The 20181-nt window shown below is 41.4% G+C and overlaps 1 protein-coding gene across 2 annotated transcripts in view; it reads left to right on the top strand.

The window, feature by feature from the left end:
• Positions 1-459: 459 nt before the first annotated feature.
• LOC143039806 (uncharacterized) overlaps positions 460-20181 on the top strand; it is a 232064-nt gene continuing 212342 nt past the window's right edge. For both annotated transcript variants that reach the window (XM_076210167.1, XM_076210083.1), the window contains exons 1-2: positions 460-579; positions 3422-3705. In XM_076210167.1, coding sequence (XP_076066282.1) covers positions 3570-3705 — 136 coding nt within the window. In that variant the 5' untranslated portion in view covers positions 460-579; positions 3422-3569. The remainder of the gene's footprint in view (positions 580-3421; positions 3706-20181) is intronic.

The following is a 20181-nucleotide window of genomic DNA, read 5'->3' on the forward strand; positions in this document are numbered from 1 at the left end:
TTTTTTTTTTTAGAATAATTTGATACAAACGTTGGGGATTACAGGTAAGCAGTGATGGGGTAAACCCACCTCAATTTATTCCATCCTTTCAGAGTGGATCGTCATGTTCTGGCTGCCACCAGGCGGTTTTATTCAGCCACATGTGACCCTCTCGGCTTTCGGTGTAGACCTAATGTGGGCATTTTCCCGGTTCTTTTTACGTTCTTTCACCCGAAATATTTCTGGAATATGTGTCCAGTTCATGCAGGAAATAGCCCCCTCCACACACGCCAACCACTGGCATCCTCCCTAAACTTCCCCTTCGGTAGGCTGCAGGTGTTCCGTGTTTTTTTTTTTTTTCCGATTGAGAACAGCAGTGAAGGTGTCGCACGCGTGCGCGTCGATTTTCGCGCGGGCAAAGTGGGAGCAGCCGTGGCCGTGACATCAAGTTGGGATATCAGTTTGCATGTGTTCGTCGTACGGAGAAGGCGTACCGTGCGCGAATGTTCAGGACTTGACATGTGTTGTTCGTAGTATCCAAAGTGGAACAGTAATCAGTATATCAACGGTGTCTTTTTTAACTAGGTGTAAATACAACGTGTAAGGTTTCTAAGTTGTTTTGAATTCATTATATTCGTTGATGTATTTGTATGGGCTAGAAACATCACGGACTGCGCTCATGTCTCAATATACATGTTGACGGAAAATGGTTGCATTTATACCTAAAGTGTCTTTAAAATGTCGATGGCAATTCAGTTTCGACAGACTAGAACTTGCCATTGGAGGTGGGGTCGATTTGTCGTCAAGTGTAGGATTTCTCTTTGAAGAATTGCAGAAAACACATTTGGTTAACTAGATCTTTCTTACAGTGAGGTTTCATATACTACTCAGAGTAAAACTGTAACAGTACATAAGTAATTCACAGTTATGATATTTGAGTACAATCGTCTGACCGCAGCCAGAATATCACAATAGAAGGAATTTCATAGATCTGCAGTGAATGCGGTGGTCCAAGGGGTCGTGGTGGCCGTTACTTTCAAATTTTTGGTTAGCGACATTTGCTACTTGAACGAGTTTTTGCAGTAAATAATAAGCAGTACCATAATTATTTATGTTTAGGTTCCATGGGGGGGTGTGAAGAAAATTTTGTTGGGTTTGGTTGAAAATTTTCTACTAATAAAATGCGCTAACATGGCAAGCTACATTTTATAATATATGCAAGGCATATTTTGTGGATAACCTTGGTATGTATTATACCTATTTCGCTATTGTTTTTTATGTGAGTAATGGTAAAAATGCATCAAACCAAAGGGATTTAAGTATACTTGAACTTAATTATGAAAATTAGATTGAAATTACTGTTTTGGTAACGAGACTTTTAGGATACTACGAGTATTTATATTCTTAGGTTAGTTTATGTATCTTGTTTTTATATTATTATCGTTATTGTTATTTGTTAATATTCTTGTTTATTACTTCTTTATTATTGTCGTTGTACTGCAATGATTAATATGTTGTTGCTAGTATTATTGTTGTCATTACGATAGATGTATATATACAGTATACGTGTTATTATTGCTATCATAAGATTTAATGTTATTGTTGTCTTTTTAGTAATGATATTGGTATTACTAAGATATTTGAAAGAATGATCGTATTGCTGTTATTGATATTAACATCAATTCAGTGCCCTAAATTTATCCTTAAACCAGTTGGGTGCAAAAATAATCGATTGATATATGTGGATTTACATGAAAAAGTTAATGGTAGCTGATTTATATTTTCAAGATTTTTGGGTATTGACCCTGCGTGGCGGATATTTTGTTCTGTTAATAAAATCGTCAGACAACAGCTAGAATAAGTATTAATATTCGCGACAATTAATTATCAATATGGCCGGGACTAGTATGTGTGCTGTTTTTTTTTTTCTGTCGCCTGTGACACCTCGGCGTGGTAACATGTGGATAAGTGCTGTTGCCCTGTGTCATAGAATTTATTAAAATTGTTGTTATAACCCTAAAAACTGATATTCGTGATATATAGTTTCTTTTACTACATACAGAATAAAAAAAATCAAATGACACCTAGATGGGATATAAGAGAGAATGGAAATCATGACATATGCCACATCTTGAACCCTTAGAGCAGTGGTTCCCAACCCCAGGGTCGCGACCCAAACTAGGGTCGCGAGGGTGTTTTTGAGGGTCGCCAGAGGGTCTTTAAAAAAAAAATCATTCAAGTTTCAAATGTATTTAAATTTATTGTGCTAGTAAATATAAACTGAACTATAAAACGAAAGTTTATAAACATTATGCAAGCACGTAGAAATATAACATGAAATGGTTGAATTTATTATTACAATTAGGGTCGCGACTCCAGACTAAGAGTGGATTTAGGGTCGCAGCCAAAAAAGGTTGGGAAACACTGCCTTAGAGCGTACAGAATATAGGAGTAAGATTATATTAAAACCTTAAATATATTTTGACAGTGGTACAATGTTGTCCAGTAGAAGTGTTTTTGTTCTTTTTAAGCGAATGAAGACACCTTGGTTCTGTATTTCACTTAATGAATGAGAATTGGGTAGTTTTAAATTTGAATAGAAATTGTAGCGGGTCCGTTATAGACCAAGCCTGGCGTCAACCAGAAGGAAAGCAAGTGCCGTGTTTGACAAAATTCAAATATACTCAAATCAAGGCTATGAAGGTACTCCCCATTTTAGTCTCGAAAACCTTGTCTGCTTGTGCCAGGTAATATCTAAAAAAGGCGGGGAATACATTGACATCACAGCACTTCACAAACTATCTATGATATAAACACCAAAGTATGTGAACAGTATAGAAAATAAGGCTTGTAGAATTTGTTATATTTATGTGTAGAGTATATTGGCAATTATATACATATTGGCAAAATTCATTGACGAAAGTAAGAATACTGAAAATATGGAAAGTATTGACATGCATTTGGCAGCTCAGGACTAGTTTTGCCATTTCGTTTTCAAAGATTTATGACTGCGACATCGTAACTAACAATTAGAATCTGGACCGTGATATTTATACCCTGTGATGTAGAAACGCTAGTGAATTATCAACGACATTACAGTACACTATATGAAGGAGTATTTTACCTCGTTAGAGTAGAATCGTCCAACGTAATGATAATTGAATTAATGAGAGTGCAGGATGGGGGCATTCGGCCGTGTTGATTGAATTGACAGTTTGTGACCTTCAAGTTTAATGTTATTTGCATACTTAGTTTAGTTCTTACAAGCAATTACTACAAAGTGGTGAAATATTGGCGCGTACACATAGGCACGTACATGCATATACTCGTATACACCCGCACTGCATACATTATGTGGAAGGTATGCATTAATTTGTGTACTTAGTTTAGCGTGTTCATGTCGTTCATATTTAATAAAATAAAACGTCCGGTTGAATTCCAGGATGTCATAGGTAACGAGAACTGTGTGTGCTAACCGTTAAAGAGGCGGAGCCAAATAAGCAGAAAAGAGTGACGCGCCGGCAACAGCAACGTGACGTCATGTCGCCTCTGATGACTGACGCGTCGATGAAGCGCAAGCCAAGGTGAACATGGAGACACGACGACGCGGGAACTTGGCGAGGAAGATAGCGAAGGAGATGACAAGTTCGACCACAAAGGTGTTTCTTTATGTCGCCTCGCCCGTGTTCCTGTTCCTCCTGGGACCTCCTGCGGCTACTGCAGCAGGTAGGTTATGCGACACTCTTGTTGATTATCGTTATTTGAGCATTTTCACTTGTTTGTTATTTTTTTGTATATTCATTTGTTTATAAATTAATTTTCATAACTTTGTTATGTTGATTTATTTATTCTATTTATCTAAAATTGTTAATTTAGTAATTCATTATTTATTTGTATATTGTATTACACTGGTATGATTTGCCATATACTGTATATGAGGTATTGTCTTAGGAGAATATTAATTTGCAGGAGATTTTTAGCTACATAAAAGAAATAGATTATAGAGAACCAACGATGGGTACGTGGAAGTACTTACAAGACTCACGTCGGATAGAGTCAGCTCCCCAAAGTTGTCTTTATACCATGAACACTGTTACTTTTTTTTTATGACGACATATCACTCAGAATAGTATAGATTGGAACAAAATTGCCGTTTCCGATAACCAAAATGTGATAAATCATTGCACAGGTCTTTCTTTCGAAGAATTTATCACAAACCACATGATATAATGCGTCGTACCTGGAAAGCTGTGCTTGCGCCGTGCCAGGACTAAACCTTTTCTTTGCGGTTAGGTTAAAGTTCTTAACCGTGTTTGATTTGGTTAAGATGTTGGTAAAGATAATAATAATTGTTGCTTCGAATGCAATTGATTATTTTTTATTATTATTATTGTCTGAGGATAGAGTGTCAGCCACTAGGGGCTGCACCGCAAAGTGGTGATAAAATGGTCGATATGACCATGTTCACTTGAATCCCTTCATCATAATGGCGACTTCGTTTGTTAATTTTGTTCTGGCTTAGGGACCTGGCGATTCCCTCCTCTTCATTCTCGCCTTCTCCCCTTCACATCTTTATTTATTTTTCTTGACTTCCTTTTCCCCCCGTTACTTCCTTCCTTTTCTTTTATATATATATATATATATATATATATATATATATATATATATATATATATATATATATATATATATATATATATATATATATTTTTTTTCTAATCAATTCTTCCTCCTCTCCTTCCTTTTGTGTGGTGGTGTACTAGTATGAGTCCGCTGAAAAAAAGAAACACAAAAACACACACAAAGAACACGAAGTGCTGTTGATCACGTGACTGAGGAGACGGAAGCTAGCAACCCCACTCCCGGACAGGCATCTGCTTGCAACACATAGGAGATGAATAAATTTTGATTTAATGTTGTAGTTGTTGTTGCAAGGAGTGACATTTCTCGTCGTAGTGCAACAGGCCCCGCCCGGGGAATTGTCATTTAGTCGTCATCACATCTCTCCCTTGTCTTGTTTTGTCTTCCCTCCCTTGTTTTGTTGTGTCTTCCCTTGTCCTGTTTTGTCTTCCTTTCCTTTGCCTCTTCTTGTCTTGTTTTCGTTCATGTCTTGTTTTGTCTTCCCTTGTCTCGTTTTGTCTTACCTTGTCTTGTTTTGTCTTCCTTTGTCTTTATTTGTCTTCCTTTTCCTTGTCTTGTTTTGTCCTCCTCTCCCTTGTCTTGTTTTGTCTTACCTCCCTTGTCTCTTCCCTTGTCCTGTTTTGTCTTATTTTCCCTTGCCTCGCTTTGTCTTGTTTCCTTCCTATGTCTTGTTTTGTCTTCCCTTGTCTCGTTTTGTCTTCCTTTGTCTTGATTTGTCTTGTTTTGTCTTCCTCTCCCTTGTCTCGTCTTGGTTTGTCTTCCTCTCCCTTGTCTCGTCTTGGTTTGTCTTCTCTTCCCTCTTGTCTTGTTTTGTCTTCCTATATGTCTTGTCTTGTTTTGTCTTCCTATATGTCTTGTCTTGTCTTGTCTCCCTTGTTTCGTCTTGTTTTGTCTTCCCATCCCTCCCTTCTCTTGTCTTCCCTTTCCTTCCCTTCCCTCCCTTGTCATTCCTTCCCTCATTCGTCTTCACTTCCCTATCTCGTCTTCCTTCCCTCCCTCTCTTGTCTTCCCTTCCCTCACTTCTCATGTCTTCTCTTTCCTCCTTCGTATTCCATTCCCTCCTTTCTCTTCCCTTCCCTCCCTTGTCTTCCCACCCCTCCCTCGTCTTCCCTTGCCTCCCTTCTTGCATGGAGGGCAAGCAGACTGAGGTGTTCCCCTGAATTCCGCTCAGCCTCAACAGTGGTGATCCCGCACCCCATCTTCGTGCGTTTTCTTTGTCACTTCTGACTTCTACTTCTTCTTCTTCTTCTTCTTCTTCTTCTTCGTATGCTGTGCTAGTGCCCGCTCTGACCTCGACATTGCAAGTGGCCCGGAACAGTTCATCACATGTAGGATCCGTTGTCCATCCACGCGATGGATGCCACTGTTATTAGCGGCGGCACCCCGATTTCAGGGGGGAAGGGGGTTACCTCTCAGCCGCAGGCGGCACCAGGGGGAGGGTGTGCTCCCAAAAAGTTGAGCATTGCCTCGGAAGGGGAGACGGCGAGCGGCAGGCTGAGTTCTAGACGAAGGATGACCGTGTCTCTACATTCTAACTCGGAGATGTCAAACTCAGATCATTTCAAGGGCCAATTATGCACTTAGTCTCCAGGACCATAAAAGTTAAGAATAGATAAAAAAATTAACCGGATGGAAAATAAGTAGAAAGTACATTTTATTACGAGTATGTCTCGTCTCAACAGTTTAGTTACATTTTCCTCGGTTATAACAATTATAGGAACTCGAGTTGAAAAATCTCTTGTCACCTCGCGGGCCATGAATTTGACACAATTTAGCTTCAAGAATGTAGAGCTACGGTCATACTTGGCTAGAGTCTAGTGGTAGAGAGTCTGTTGCACCTCGGCTCCATAGAGTTTGCAGCGTTCGTGATTGTTTCTTCCCGCACGTAGCACTTACGTCCACAGCGATATCCTAGGCGGATCTTGTGGACGGTAGATTCCGCCCATCTACCAGAAGGCAGGTGGAGTGCCTCGTACCTAGTAAGGAGGTAGTACCACAGCGCTGATTCCGAAGTATGAAGTTTGCTGCTGTGGTTGGTCCTGGCCATCACTGTGGCCTTCTTGATGGTGACGCCCTTGATCTGTGTGATCGTGGGTGCCAGGGGCAGTGTGATTTTGCTGAACCTCGTCGCTGCCTTGGCAGCATCATCCGCAATAGTGTTCCCTGGAATCCCGATGTGACTGGGGATCCAGTGAAATGTTGCAGACCTTCCATGCTGGTCCAAAAGGTGCAGCGAGTGCTGGATTGATGTCGTTAAGTAGACGTCATCCGTTGTCTTTTTGGACCGAATGACGTCAATAGCATACCTTGAGTCTGTGTGGATCACGTCTGGCCCCTGCCCAGCAGAGAAAGCGTGGTCCAGGGTCTTGGAGATGGCAGCCAGTTCAGTCTGAAGGGTAGAACTTCGTCACTCATTCTCTATAGTTCGGTTGCCCACTCGGCGGTTGTAAAATCCGCGTCACACTCTCCCGTGAGGAGGTCCACAGAGCCGTCCGTGTGGTACGTCAAGCTGGTGGAGGTTGATGGACCTTATGGACTCGAGGACCATGGGCCTCAACCGTGCCGGGTCGTATTCAGCCTCCCTTCCTTTTAGGTGGAAAAGCTGAAAGCTGGCGCAGAGAGATCGCCACGGGGAAGGGCGGGGGAGCATAGTCCGGATGAGGGTCGTCTAGAGCACTGCCGAACCAATTCCCGGTTTTCAAAGTCGCGGATCGCATTGACCGCATGGACCTTCCAGGAATGACTAGTGGGGTCCCCCTCGGATTCTAGGGCACTCAGGAGGGAGATCTTCACTTCACTGTCCTTTAGGTAGGTCAAAAGTCGGACGAGAACACAGGAAGAAAGCCTCTCCGCCCGTAGGCGGAGAGAGGTGACTCCCACCTCCTGTTTACGATTCACCACACTGGCCCATGGAAGGGCCGCAGTGACAGTACGGAGAGCTTGGTTTTGGAGGACTTCAAGTTTGTCCCACGAACTGAGCCGGAGGGAGATGAGAGCCACCGCGGAATAGTCCACCACCGAACGTAACGCTTGAATGTAGTATATCCGGAGGACCTTGTGCCCGGCATCTAGCCGGGTCTTGTCATACTCGTAGCTCGGAGGAGATTTAATCTCTTCGTGGCCTCATGGAGGTACCTGACCTCCGGAGAGGAGAGCCTGGCATCGATCCAGATGCCCAAGTATTGACAGGTCACCCAGGAGAGGGTGTCGCCCTGAAGAGCAAGATGGAGGCGTTTCTTCCGCATCCTCAGACTCATTGGTCTGGTCTTGGGCATCGATATCTTTAATCCCAGTCTTCCACATTCCTGGGAGAGGCGATTAAGTGCCCTTTGAGCCCTGCGAAGGAGACAGCCGCCCCCACTGTACACTAAGGCGAGGTCGTCCGCATAACAGAGGAGTAGAGCATCCACCCCGAGATCAGGGAAAACCAAGTTCTCCAAGACCACGTTGAAGAGGGTGGGACTGAGAACGCCCCTCTGCGGGGTCCCATTTTCTATCCTGTGGTATAAGGATAGGTGTCCCTGGAAGAGCACTCTTGCTACTCTGTCTTTGAGGTAGTCTGCAACCCAGGTCAGGGGTCTGCCTTGGAGCCCCTTAGACAGGGATGCAAGAATAGCAGAAATCCTTGCTAGCTCGAATGCTTTTTCCAAATTCAGAAACGCCACAATCGCTGGCTAACTACCTACCAATCCAAGAAGGGTTGCCACAGTCAGTGGCTGACACTCCTTTTATAAAAACATATTGTGATGAATAGGTTCCCTTCACAACAGGAGGAGATTGAGAACCGACCGATCAACGGTTTTGCCAATGCAGGACATAAGGGATATGGGCCTGTGCTGTAGTTATGTGGGTCCCTGGATTAGCACGACAGCCTCCTTTTTCCTCTCCGCAGGAAGTTGTGCCGCCTTCCTTCCAAGAGGCACTGATGAGTGCCATTGCTGCCGTTTTCTTTTTCGACGTCAGCCAAAATGAAATAGGTAAAGTTGTTAGATATTCCGGCGTTAGCCAGAATAAGTTCTGTGGATGACGTCATCAACCAGGGTACAGTTGGCTACAATCGAGCGGGACAAAAGCAACCCATGCCCCCAAACTGTCGCTATTGTTATATATTTATTTGTTTATTCATTTTTGTTCCGAGGGTGGGTTTAAACGAGTCAATTTTGAGTGCTACGTCTGAGGGCGTAAGGGTGGGGTGCGACCTTGGGTCTGTGGCTGGACGTTTGTCACGCAATTGCCCCCTCCCCTCCCCCCTATTAAATATTCCTAAACTTTTGAAAGTTGATCTTTCAGGTTGATTTGTAAAGTTGTTGCGATCGATGCAGCGATATCGGGGGTAGAGGGGGCGGTAAGAAAATGGCAATTATCAATTCTCCGCAGAATATTTGAGTTGGTTTGCTCGTGCCGGTGAGGATAAAAATAATAATAAATAATAACAATTAGTGATATCAATAAATAATAGTAATTAGTAATAATAATATAATAATAATGACTATAATGATAGTAGTAATAACGATAATAATAAAAACAAGATTAAAGAAAGGGTATATAAGATGTTGTTCATATTCTTGATGGAGTGGCAGTGGGATCCCCCCGTGGAGTTTTAATTCTTCATGGGCAGCATAGAAGAAGTATTAAAAAGAAACAACAGAGAAACCAGACATTTACTGTCACTACATTGACGACATTTTCATAAAGACCAAAAACATTAATGAAGCTGATAAACTACAAGAGACCTCTGAACTCAACTTCACTATGGAAGATAGTGTTGACGGGACTTTGCCCTTCCTTGACATCCTAGTGAAACGAACTTAATATTCCTTTAACACAGAAGTGTACACTAAACCCACAAACCGTGGACACTGCCTTAATGGTTCTAGTGAGTGCCCTCAGAGATATAGTCGTAGGGACTCGACGATCGGTGCCTACATCCGAAGAGCACTCACCCACTGTAGCACATGGAAACAAGTACACAACGAAATCGAGCGCTCCACCCAAGTACTAATCAAAAATGGGTTCAGTGAAAAAGATATTAACCACCAGACCAAGAAAGTAATGGACGGCTGGTACAAAGATAATGAAAATAATCAAAATGTAGAAAAGTTTAACATCTATTATGAAACATGTTGTAAAAAGGAACATCAAACCAACTAACCCAGAGAAAATAATAAACTTGATCTATTATAAGACAAGGAAGACCACCCACTTCCTTCGTAAAAACAGCCCCCACCAAGAGAGAAAGGAACTTCAGAAATCACATGTCATCTATAGGTTTACTTGTGCACGAGGGAAATGTAAAGCCCTCCCCGCCACCTATATTGGCATGACGACAATGAGGTTATACCGTCACCTTTACAAAGGATTACAAAGGCGGAGCATGCCGACAGGGGACCCTTTGGTCCATATCTAGGTCGGATACGAAAAAAATAATGATAATAAATGAATAAAAAACTATAATAATGTCAACAATTAATAAAAAACATAAATACATGCATAGGCATTGATTGTAGGCAGGCAAGCGCGATTCGTGTAGTCTGGAGACTATTCGTCAGCGTCTGTCTGTCACCGGGCGGGCGCAGGGGAAATTGCTTCGAGTAACATTGGTTGGTGCGACATCAGGAGCACCTAAAAATCATTTAAGAGAAGTCCATGGCACAACATTAACAAGAAACATCCAGAAGAAAACTCCGAGATTCTGGAAATATGTGCAGATGACAGATGCCTCCCAATTTTAGTTGAGCCCAAATCTATACAAGCAGATGACCTTAGGGCCCTCCCAAGCATGAGACAAATCGGCACAAATCCAAGCATGAGACATAACCCCACAAATCCAAGCATGAGACATAACCCCACAAATCATGTCCGAGACAAAAACGCCACAATTCCAAGCACAGGACATTTTGTCACAACACGAAGTTGGAGACTTCCCCTAGCACGCGACATTTCACTACTGCCTGAGTTACCAGGTAACCTTTCCCAGGTGACCGGTGACCTCCCTCAATGAAAAACAAGTACAGAAATTTAAGCATATGACGTAGTATAATTAAATATAACACCGGAATAATTCTTATCTTGGCCAGATAGAATATTACTTAGAGCTACCTACAGTGAAGTCACAAACCTCCTTTCAAAGGAACGTAAGTCCATAGTAAGGCATATGGAAAATGCATTTAAGAAAATAATAAATGCACAGTTAGCCATCCCTTTCAATAAAGTACACACACACACACACACACACACACACACACACACACATATATATATATATATATATATATACATATATGCTAATAAGAACACGGGTACGTGTGTTCACTTATGCAAAGTAGACCACTTGGAAAAAGAAACTAACGAAGCAGAGCGCTTTCGTATATTACATCTTCAGTGCAACAAGTACTTGTTGCACTGAAGATGTAATATACGAAAGCGCTCTGCTTCGTTAGTTTCTTTTTCCAAGTGGTCTACTTTGCATATACATATATATATATATATATATATATATATATATATATATATACATATATATATATACGAGCAACGGGCTGCGCCTGACACCGCTACACGAGGGCTCGGCCTTTCGCAGCCAATTTGTTGTCTCAGTTGCCGTGACGTCATCACTCGGCCAATCAGTCATCTCCGTTGCTGTGACGTCACCTCTCAGCCAATAGGGGGCCGGAGGGGACGTGTCCCCATGAGGGATTTCTGGTGGAAATGAGCAGATGATTTTTTTTTATTTGGTAATAATAATATATATATATATATATATATATATATATATATATATATATATATATATATATATATATATATAATCATTCTAAAAAGAGGTTTATAAGAAATACAAGTGCTCAGATGCACCTAATGATGAAGTTATGTAATAATACAGAGAGATTTAAAAAGACAATAAAAAACGAAGATGACAATACGAAATTAATATCGCTGAAAAATGCGAAGATAATCCCATAGAATTGTATAGTTATATTAGAGATAAAAAGACCAACTTGAATATTTAAATCAAGGAATGTGTGATATTTTAAACAACTAATTTAGCTCAGTATTCGTAAACGAAACACGTAGACTCAGAGGTGACTTGATACAAGTCTTTAAGATTCTAAAGGGAATCGACATCAAAAGTGACAAAATTTTCACACCGAATGAGAATCCGACAAGAAGTAATGGCCTCAAACTGTCAGGAAATAGATTTAATTTGGAAGTGAATAGAAACAACTTCGCCAACAGTGTAGTTAATGAATGGAATAAGCTTCCTGCAGAGACAGTGCAATGTAGTTCAGTTCGAAGCTTTATATTCGTTTAGATAAAAACCTAAGGTGCTATAATACCTGCTTTTTTATTATTATTTGTCTGTTTATTATTATTTGCTTGATTTTCATTTATTATTAATCTGTCAGTTTATTAGTATTTACTACTTACATGTTTGTTTATCATTTAAATATACCTATGCATTTATTTATTTGATCTATTATTCTCTATATTGTTATCATTTTTATTTATTTGTTTATCATCATTATTATATTTTTTCGCATCCAACCTAGTTATGGACCAAAAGGTCACCTGTCGGCATGCTCCTTTGTAATCGTTTATATATATATATATATATATATATATATATATATATATATATATATATATATATATATGAGATTAATCTGATAATATTTATGGCAGTCGCATGTAGGATTCGAACCCACTGCTTCAGCTACCGTAAGATAGTCTTCACAACGCCTTAACCCTCTCTGTCACCGAGGCTACAAATATCTTGTAACCCGGAATCTATCTGATTCCCAAGGATAGGAAAGATTACTAATCTGCGACCCCAATTCCTCTTTTACACAAGACCCGGAGCGTGAAAGGGTTTTGTTCCGATCCTTAACCCCTCCCACGAGTGGGCTCGGGACTTGTGTAAAACAGGAATTGGGGTCGCAGATTAGTGATCTTTCCTATCCTCGGGAATCAGAAAGATTCCGGGTTACATGACTTGTATCCTCGGTGGCAGAGAGGGTTAAGGCGTTGTGAAGTTTATCTTACGGTGGCTAAAGCAGTGGGTTCGAATTCTACATGCGACAGTCATAGAAATTATCATATTACAAAGGATTACAAAGACGGAGCATGCCGACAGGAGACCTTTTGATCCATATCTAGGTCGGATGCGAAAAAAAAATCATATTAATAATAAATAAAAACTATAATAATGTAAATAACAAATAAAATACATAAATAAATGCATAGGTATAGTTAGATAATAAACAAACAAGTAAATAGTACATAATAATAAATTGACATATAACTAATAATAAATGAAAATCAGACAGACAAATGATAACAAAACAAAAACAAATAATATAAAATAAATTCTAATCATTACAGCATCTTACTTAGGTATTTATCTAAATGATTCTTAAAGCTTCGAACTGAACTACATTGCACTACCTGTGCAGGAAGTTTATTCCATTCATTAACTACACGGTTGGCAAAGTTGTTTCTACCTACTTCCAAATTGAATCTATTTCCGGACAGTTTGAGACCATTGTTTCTTGTCTGATTCTCATTCAATGTGAAAATTTGGTCACTTTTGATGTTGTCAATTCCCTTTAAAATCTTAAAGACCTGTATCAAGTCACCTCTGAGTCTACGCTTTTTTTTGGGAAAACAGATTAATGTGTTTTAGTCGATTGTCGTATGATTTATTTGTGTGTGTGTGTGTGTATATTCACACACACACACACACACACACACACACACACACACACACACACACACACACACACACACACACACACACAATAAACGGATGACTACGAGCATAGCTATCGTACCGTAAAATACAACTTGGTAAATACACACACACACACACACACACACACACACACACACACACACACACACACACACACACACACACACACACACACACACACACACACACACACACACACACACACACACACACACACACACACACACATAAGATGTTTATGTGTGCGTAAATACACCTGCCTGCGTGTGTTAAAACTGATAGAAGATTCGGATGTATCCGCAGTTAATAGCGTTAGAAGAAATTAAAAAGCGAGTCATTTGCCTGAGGTTAAAGAAAATTTATCAGCCTTAAATCTGCAAGGGGGCGGGGGAGCCTACATTTGGCTAAACGTTGTGATATTATCTTGTCGTAAATTTTCGAGTTTTCTGATATATTTTACGATAAAGTCGAACTTCGCTCCCCATCCGAAGGCGACGCTGCTTGGCCAAACGACATGACATCATGGAGGTTCAGATTTTGAAACATTTCTTTTGAATTTCAAAGGAAAATGTGAACTCCTAAAGCATGTCGACGTTGTTGATATTGCTATAGAAATACACTGTTTATTTCTTAGCCACCTGCACACTGCCAAGTCAGCCATTAAACGAGATAGCTTATCGATGGCGTTTTGCGTTCAAGGTAAAAGGAATTGATTACATCAGGAGAAAAGATATTTTCACATTGAAATCAAATTAGTTGGTGACCGCAAAGCACAAGATTTAATCAAAAGATAAGAAACTGCCCCAATTGCGTAGTGATCGGACAGATTCTGAAGTTTTTACTTTCGGTGAGATAAGCACCAGAATTATATGCTGCCATGCGTGATTGTATATTTTATTTATGCATTTATTCATTTGTTTATTCATATTTATTTTATTTGTATTCTGCCACACACACACACACACACACACACACACACACACACACACACACACACACACACACACACACACACACGGCTCGGTGGCGAATTGGTAAAGCACTGGCCTCACAAGCCAGAGAACCGGGGTTCGATTCCCCGGCCGGGCGGAGATAAGTTGGGTTTGTCTCCTTTCACGTGTAACCCCTGTTCACCTAGCAGTGAGTAGGTACGGGACGTTAGTCAAGGAGTTGTGACCTTGCTGTCCCGGTGTGTGGTGTGAGTGGTCTCAGACCTACCCAGAGATCGGCAAATAATGAGCTCTGAGCTCACTGCCGTAGGGTGGTGTCTGGCTGTCTCGACAGAGACTGCAGCATATCCGAGGTGAATACACACACACACACACACACACACACACACACACACACACACACACACACACACACACACACACACACACACACACACACCAGACTGTTGATACGGTGGTGCCAGCGGTACCTGGTTCGAATCCTGCCCAGGGCTGAAATTATTTCAGTATCGCTGCTCTTCGAGTCGTTACTCCAACTCTCGTGGGCGGGGAGTTGGGTGTGTGTGTGCGTCTAAGGTCATAGCATTACCCATAGATCGGTCATACGAGCTCTGAGCTCTCTTCCGGGAGGGAAATAGCTGTCGATCACGAGTCCAACACGTGATCCAAAGACCAAGTGACCAAGTGAATACACACACACACACACATCTTGAGAAAAAACTGGACGTGGAAAGATACAAAAACGGTCACTACGAGCATAGCTCTCGTCCCGTAAAATACAATTAGTTACACACACACACACACACACACACACACACACACACACACACACACACACACACACACACACACACATACACATACACACACACGAGTGTTGTTCTTTTCCTGTACCCCTGGGTCTCTTATTTAACACACTTGCCAAACGCCACTTGTACGGATGTTTGAGCCCAGGACACAAACCCACTTCGGGAATTGGTGGTGTTTTATTATGTCCTGGGTAAATTCCCGATGTGGGTTTATGTCCTGTGACCAAATGTCCGCACAAGTGGCGGTTGGCGGGTGTTGGATTAAGAAACCTCCTAGGTGTGTACTGTAATGTAAATATATACCAATACGTGATCAAACTCCATGGTGATTCGCACGGTCTATCCTACCACTGTTTATAGCACCACCAACTTCACCAGAACCTATTTCACCAATTGTACTACCATCACTTGCACCACCACCACCACTACCTATACCAAACCAACTTCAACACCTATACCAAAACCACCACATGTACCACCATCTATACCACTACCACCACCATCTATACCACCACAACCTCTTCACCACGACGTAATTACCTTGACCCATTTGAACTACCGCCAATCGTTTGAAGAGTAGTTTTTGACCTCGACCAGGACAAAACCTACTGGAACTACTTGCACGTCTGAGGTCTCTGCAATTATTGTCTAATTGCTGTTGTCGAAGTCAGCGAATTTAGACAACGTTGCCATGTCCCGAATAGAATGGTTTTATCGGCAGCCAGAATCAAGTCTTTTAAGTGTGTCGGGAATGGCTATATCTTGGTGTCAGGCATCATGTTCACAGACGGAAATTTTAATTAAAAAATGTCTACAAAAATTAATCCGTTTGAGTAGTATGATAAGTGGTGTGCATTCATGTTTACATAGTCGGTGCACACACACACACACACACACACACACACACACACACACACACACACACACACGCACACACACACACACACACACACACACACACACACACACACACACGCATATATATATATATATATATATATATATATATCACGCGCGCGCGCATGTACGTGTACCGTACATAAGTATATTACAGCATTGGCTGTTGCTATAGACTAGTTTACTAACGCTTGTGTCCTACTATATTGGTGAGGACGGATTGCCCCATACAGGGGCTCTGTGGGGGTTATGTCTTGTGCTAATAGCGACTCTGTTCTTGTATAACACGTCTGTGTTGGGAGGGTCGATATCATCATTTGTTCTCTTTGGCCAGCGAAAAATGGGCCATTCCACTGCGTCGTTGACTCGTTTGTGTTCGAGGGGCCCCGTGGGGAACGAACGCTGCGGGCCTGGGGGCGCGGGTGGTGTTGCAAGGATCGCCCTAAGGGTCCCTGCCCGTCGTTCTCTTCGTCGTATTCCTCTTCGTTGACTTCATCTTCTTTGTCATCGTCGTCATCTTTGTCTTCGTCGTTGTCGTCATATTCGTCGATTTCCTTCTCTCTCCTCTCCCTCTCCTCTCTCTCCTTCACTCTCTCTCTCCTTCACTCTCTCTCTCCTTCTCTGTCTCTCCTTCTCTCTCCTTCACTCTCTCTCTCTCCTTCACTCTCTCTCCTTCACTCTCTCTCTCTCCTTCAATCTCTCTCTCCTTCACTCTCTCTCTCTCCTTCACTCTCTCTCTCTCCTTCACACACTCTCTCTCTCTCCTTCATACTCTCTCTCTCTCCTTCACACTCTCCCTCTCACCTCTCTCTCTCTCTCTCTCTCTCTCTCTCTCTCTCTCTCTCTCTCTCTCTCTCTCTCTCTCTCTCTCTCTCTCTCTCTCTCTCTTTCTCTCTTCTTCTTCTTCTTCTTCTTCTTCTTCTTCTTCTTCTTCTTCTTCTTCTTCTTCCTCGCTTCTTCTCCCTGACTTCTCCGTGTACTATTTTCTCCCTACTGCCCGTTCATTGTCTCCATGTGGAACTTGCTGCTTTCCCCGTGCCCCCTTTTCCCATGTCCCCTTTCCCCTTCCTCACTTCACACACACACACACACACACACACACACACACACACACACACACACACACACACACACACACACACACACACACACACACACCTGTTTACACTCTACGGATACGAAAAGCTGAATTTCATATTGAGCCAGAAGAGAAGACTCCTCCAAGGAACATCTAGTAAGATCATCTGGCGTCAGCCAAAGTGAGAGGATACATGAAGCCCAAGGGAAGGGAGTTTAAGGAGTTACAGGTTATGTGAAGGGAGTTACGCCACTGCAGAGAAATAAAGTTCAGTCACATTTATTGTTTGTTTACAAGATAATATGTGTACGAATTTCACCTTTTAAATGATTGACTTTTAAGATTTGTATGTACACGTACATATAGTTTTATTATATTTATTTTATTATTTCTTATATTTTAATGTCTCCAAAATTTGTATCTATATATTCTATTTTGTTATTGTTTTATTTATTATAAATTTCTTATTTATCTATTATTATGTATATATTATTTTATTCAAAATTGTTATTAATATTATTATTTTATTTGTTTTTATTATTGTTTTCTTCTCCAATGGTACACGACCTCGACAATGAAAGTTTAATGGGACTAAAGTCCGGTCCAACTTGGAAGAAACTGTGTCAGAGTACTACGATATGGTCCCATTAGTTATATCGACCCGCCTATGTTAGTTGCCGCTCGTCGCCACCTGTAGCGATTCGACCTCGGGTCACTCGTAAACGAGAGCGAGTCCCTGAGGCGTCCGGGGCTCTCTGTTTGTCTTTGGGTCTTGTGCATACGTGGGTTACGTGTTGTGTGATGTGTGCATGTCTTGTTTGATTATATAGGCACGTGTCATGCTTTCTATTACGTGGCGTGTATATGTCTTATTTGTCTATATAGTCGCGTGTCATGCTCTGTGATGGAAAATACCATCTTTAAATTTGTTGTGAGAATTGTAGGCCTTTGTCTGAGGCCTTTTATTCTTTTAGGTACTTTAGGTCTTCTTTCAGGGTCTCCTGGTCTTCATGGTCTCCCGGCCTTATTCCAGGGTCTCCTGGTCTTCTTGTAGATACTCCTGGTCACCAAGGTCTGGTGTTATTCCAGCGTCTCCTAGTCTTCTTGCAGGGGATCCTGGTCTTCTTGCAGGGTTTCCCGGTCTTCTTCCAGGGTTTCCTAGTCTTCTTGTAGGGTCTCCCAGTCTTCTTGTGGGGTCTCTCAGTCATCTTGTAGGGTCTCCCAGTATTCTTCCAAGATCTCCCGGTCTTCTTCCATGGTCTCCCAGTCTTCATCCATGGTCTCCCAGTCTTCTTCCATAGTCTCCCAGTCTTGTTCCAGGGTCTCCTAGTCTTCTTCCAGGGTCTCCCAGTCTTCTTCCAGGGTGTGCTGATCTTCTTTCAGGGTCTCCTAGTCTTTCTTCAGGGTTTCCAAAGGCCCTCAACTAATCCTTTGTTTCTCAGTGGGGTCTCGTGTCTTCCCAGACCTTCATAGGGTCCACTACTACAAGACTTGATAGTGTCTTCAACATCCCCGTAATGCCTTTGTTATGGGTCTCCTAGCGGGTTTCCTTTGTCCTTGGAAGTGGGGTCTTAAATACTCTTTGTACTTGAAAGGATTAAGCGCACATTGTTAGATTACTGAATAAAAGAAGTTAATTGAAACTTGTATTTCCGTATTTACTTATATACTAACTTCGTCACTAACGATGGGGTTCCTCGGAGATGAATGAAATCGCCAGGGGGCAGGAAAATGAAAGTAAATGTACCACCTGGTAAGAAAGGGTTGATTTTATTTATTTATTATTATTATTATTTATTTATTATTATTATTATTATTATTATTATTATTATTATTATTATTATTATTATTATTATTATTATCATTATTATTATTATTATTATTATTTTATATATTTTTCCAGCTACGGATGGGAGCAAACCCCTTTACTTTTGTCCTAAAAATAACGTCTGGCGCCAACTAGAATAATAATACAAATCATCATTATAGTAACGAAAGGGCTAAGTACATTCGGATTTCTCAATAATGTACAGTACTTTGTACTTAATTTCAGTTTACTCTTCATATCGATTCTTAGTCTCTCCTGTGTAAGCCGCCCCCTCCCTCCCTCCCTCCCTCCCTTCCTCTTTCTCGGCTGAATAAAGTCGCCAGGCGACAGACAGAATGAGATATTCAAGAGTGAACGTTTCTAAGAGTTAAGAAACACAACTAAAGTATTGCATTTTGACTAGATAAATACTTAGTCAATTGTTAAATGGACTAGAAAGAAAATAGTTTAATTTGCGCCTTCTCATGTGCGTTCGAGTTTGAGCAAAAAGCAGATCAATGTAAACATTGAGGGTCTCCATGGCTTCCCTGTCGTCGACGACTTGTCGTCAGCGCATGCGAGGATGTTGTCTTCGCCTGCCGATAGATGGCTCCATTGTCGTTTAACACTGGGCAATACCCTCCTTCGTTTCTTCATGATTGATTTGTGTAAGTCTGTGAGTACTATTTTTGTCATTAAGTCATAGTACTTGCGTGTGGATGTATGTGCGTATATGTGTGTGTAGTGGGAAGTACGGTTACACACACGCACACACACGCACAGAGCATTACTCATAGATAGGAGAATATATGAGCTTTGAGCTCTCATCCAGGAGGGTAGTAGTTGTCGATCACAACACTAACTCGTGATCCAAGACCATGGTAAATCTCACATATACAGGTTAAGGACTACAGACGTAAAGAAGAAAACGGGACGCTGCCGTCGCATGATTTTAAGCACGTGGCGAAGGAGAGACAAAGAAAACGAGACGCTGGCGCCAAGGCTATGAAGTCTAAGGTGATGTTTATCTGGGGGCGGTGAAGAATTAGTTTTTAAATCTGAAACGCAAAAGTCTTCTTTTTTTCTGGGCAACTGCGAAAAGGTGATAGGAGATCTGGAAACACCTGCATAAGATTCCAGATTTTGGGGGCAGCTGCAAGATAGTTAACTTTCTTCCTTCTTCGCCATTGTCCTCCTTTCATAGGCCTTATCATCTCTCACCACATGGCTGCACCATTGCATGATTTTTTTTTATCTCTCCACTAGTT

Source organism: Oratosquilla oratoria, chromosome 1 (genome assembly GCF_046742065.1).
Source record: "Oratosquilla oratoria isolate Oo_2021 chromosome 1, ASM4674206v1, whole genome shotgun sequence".
Lineage (NCBI taxonomy): Eukaryota > Metazoa > Arthropoda > Malacostraca > Stomatopoda > Squillidae > Oratosquilla > Oratosquilla oratoria.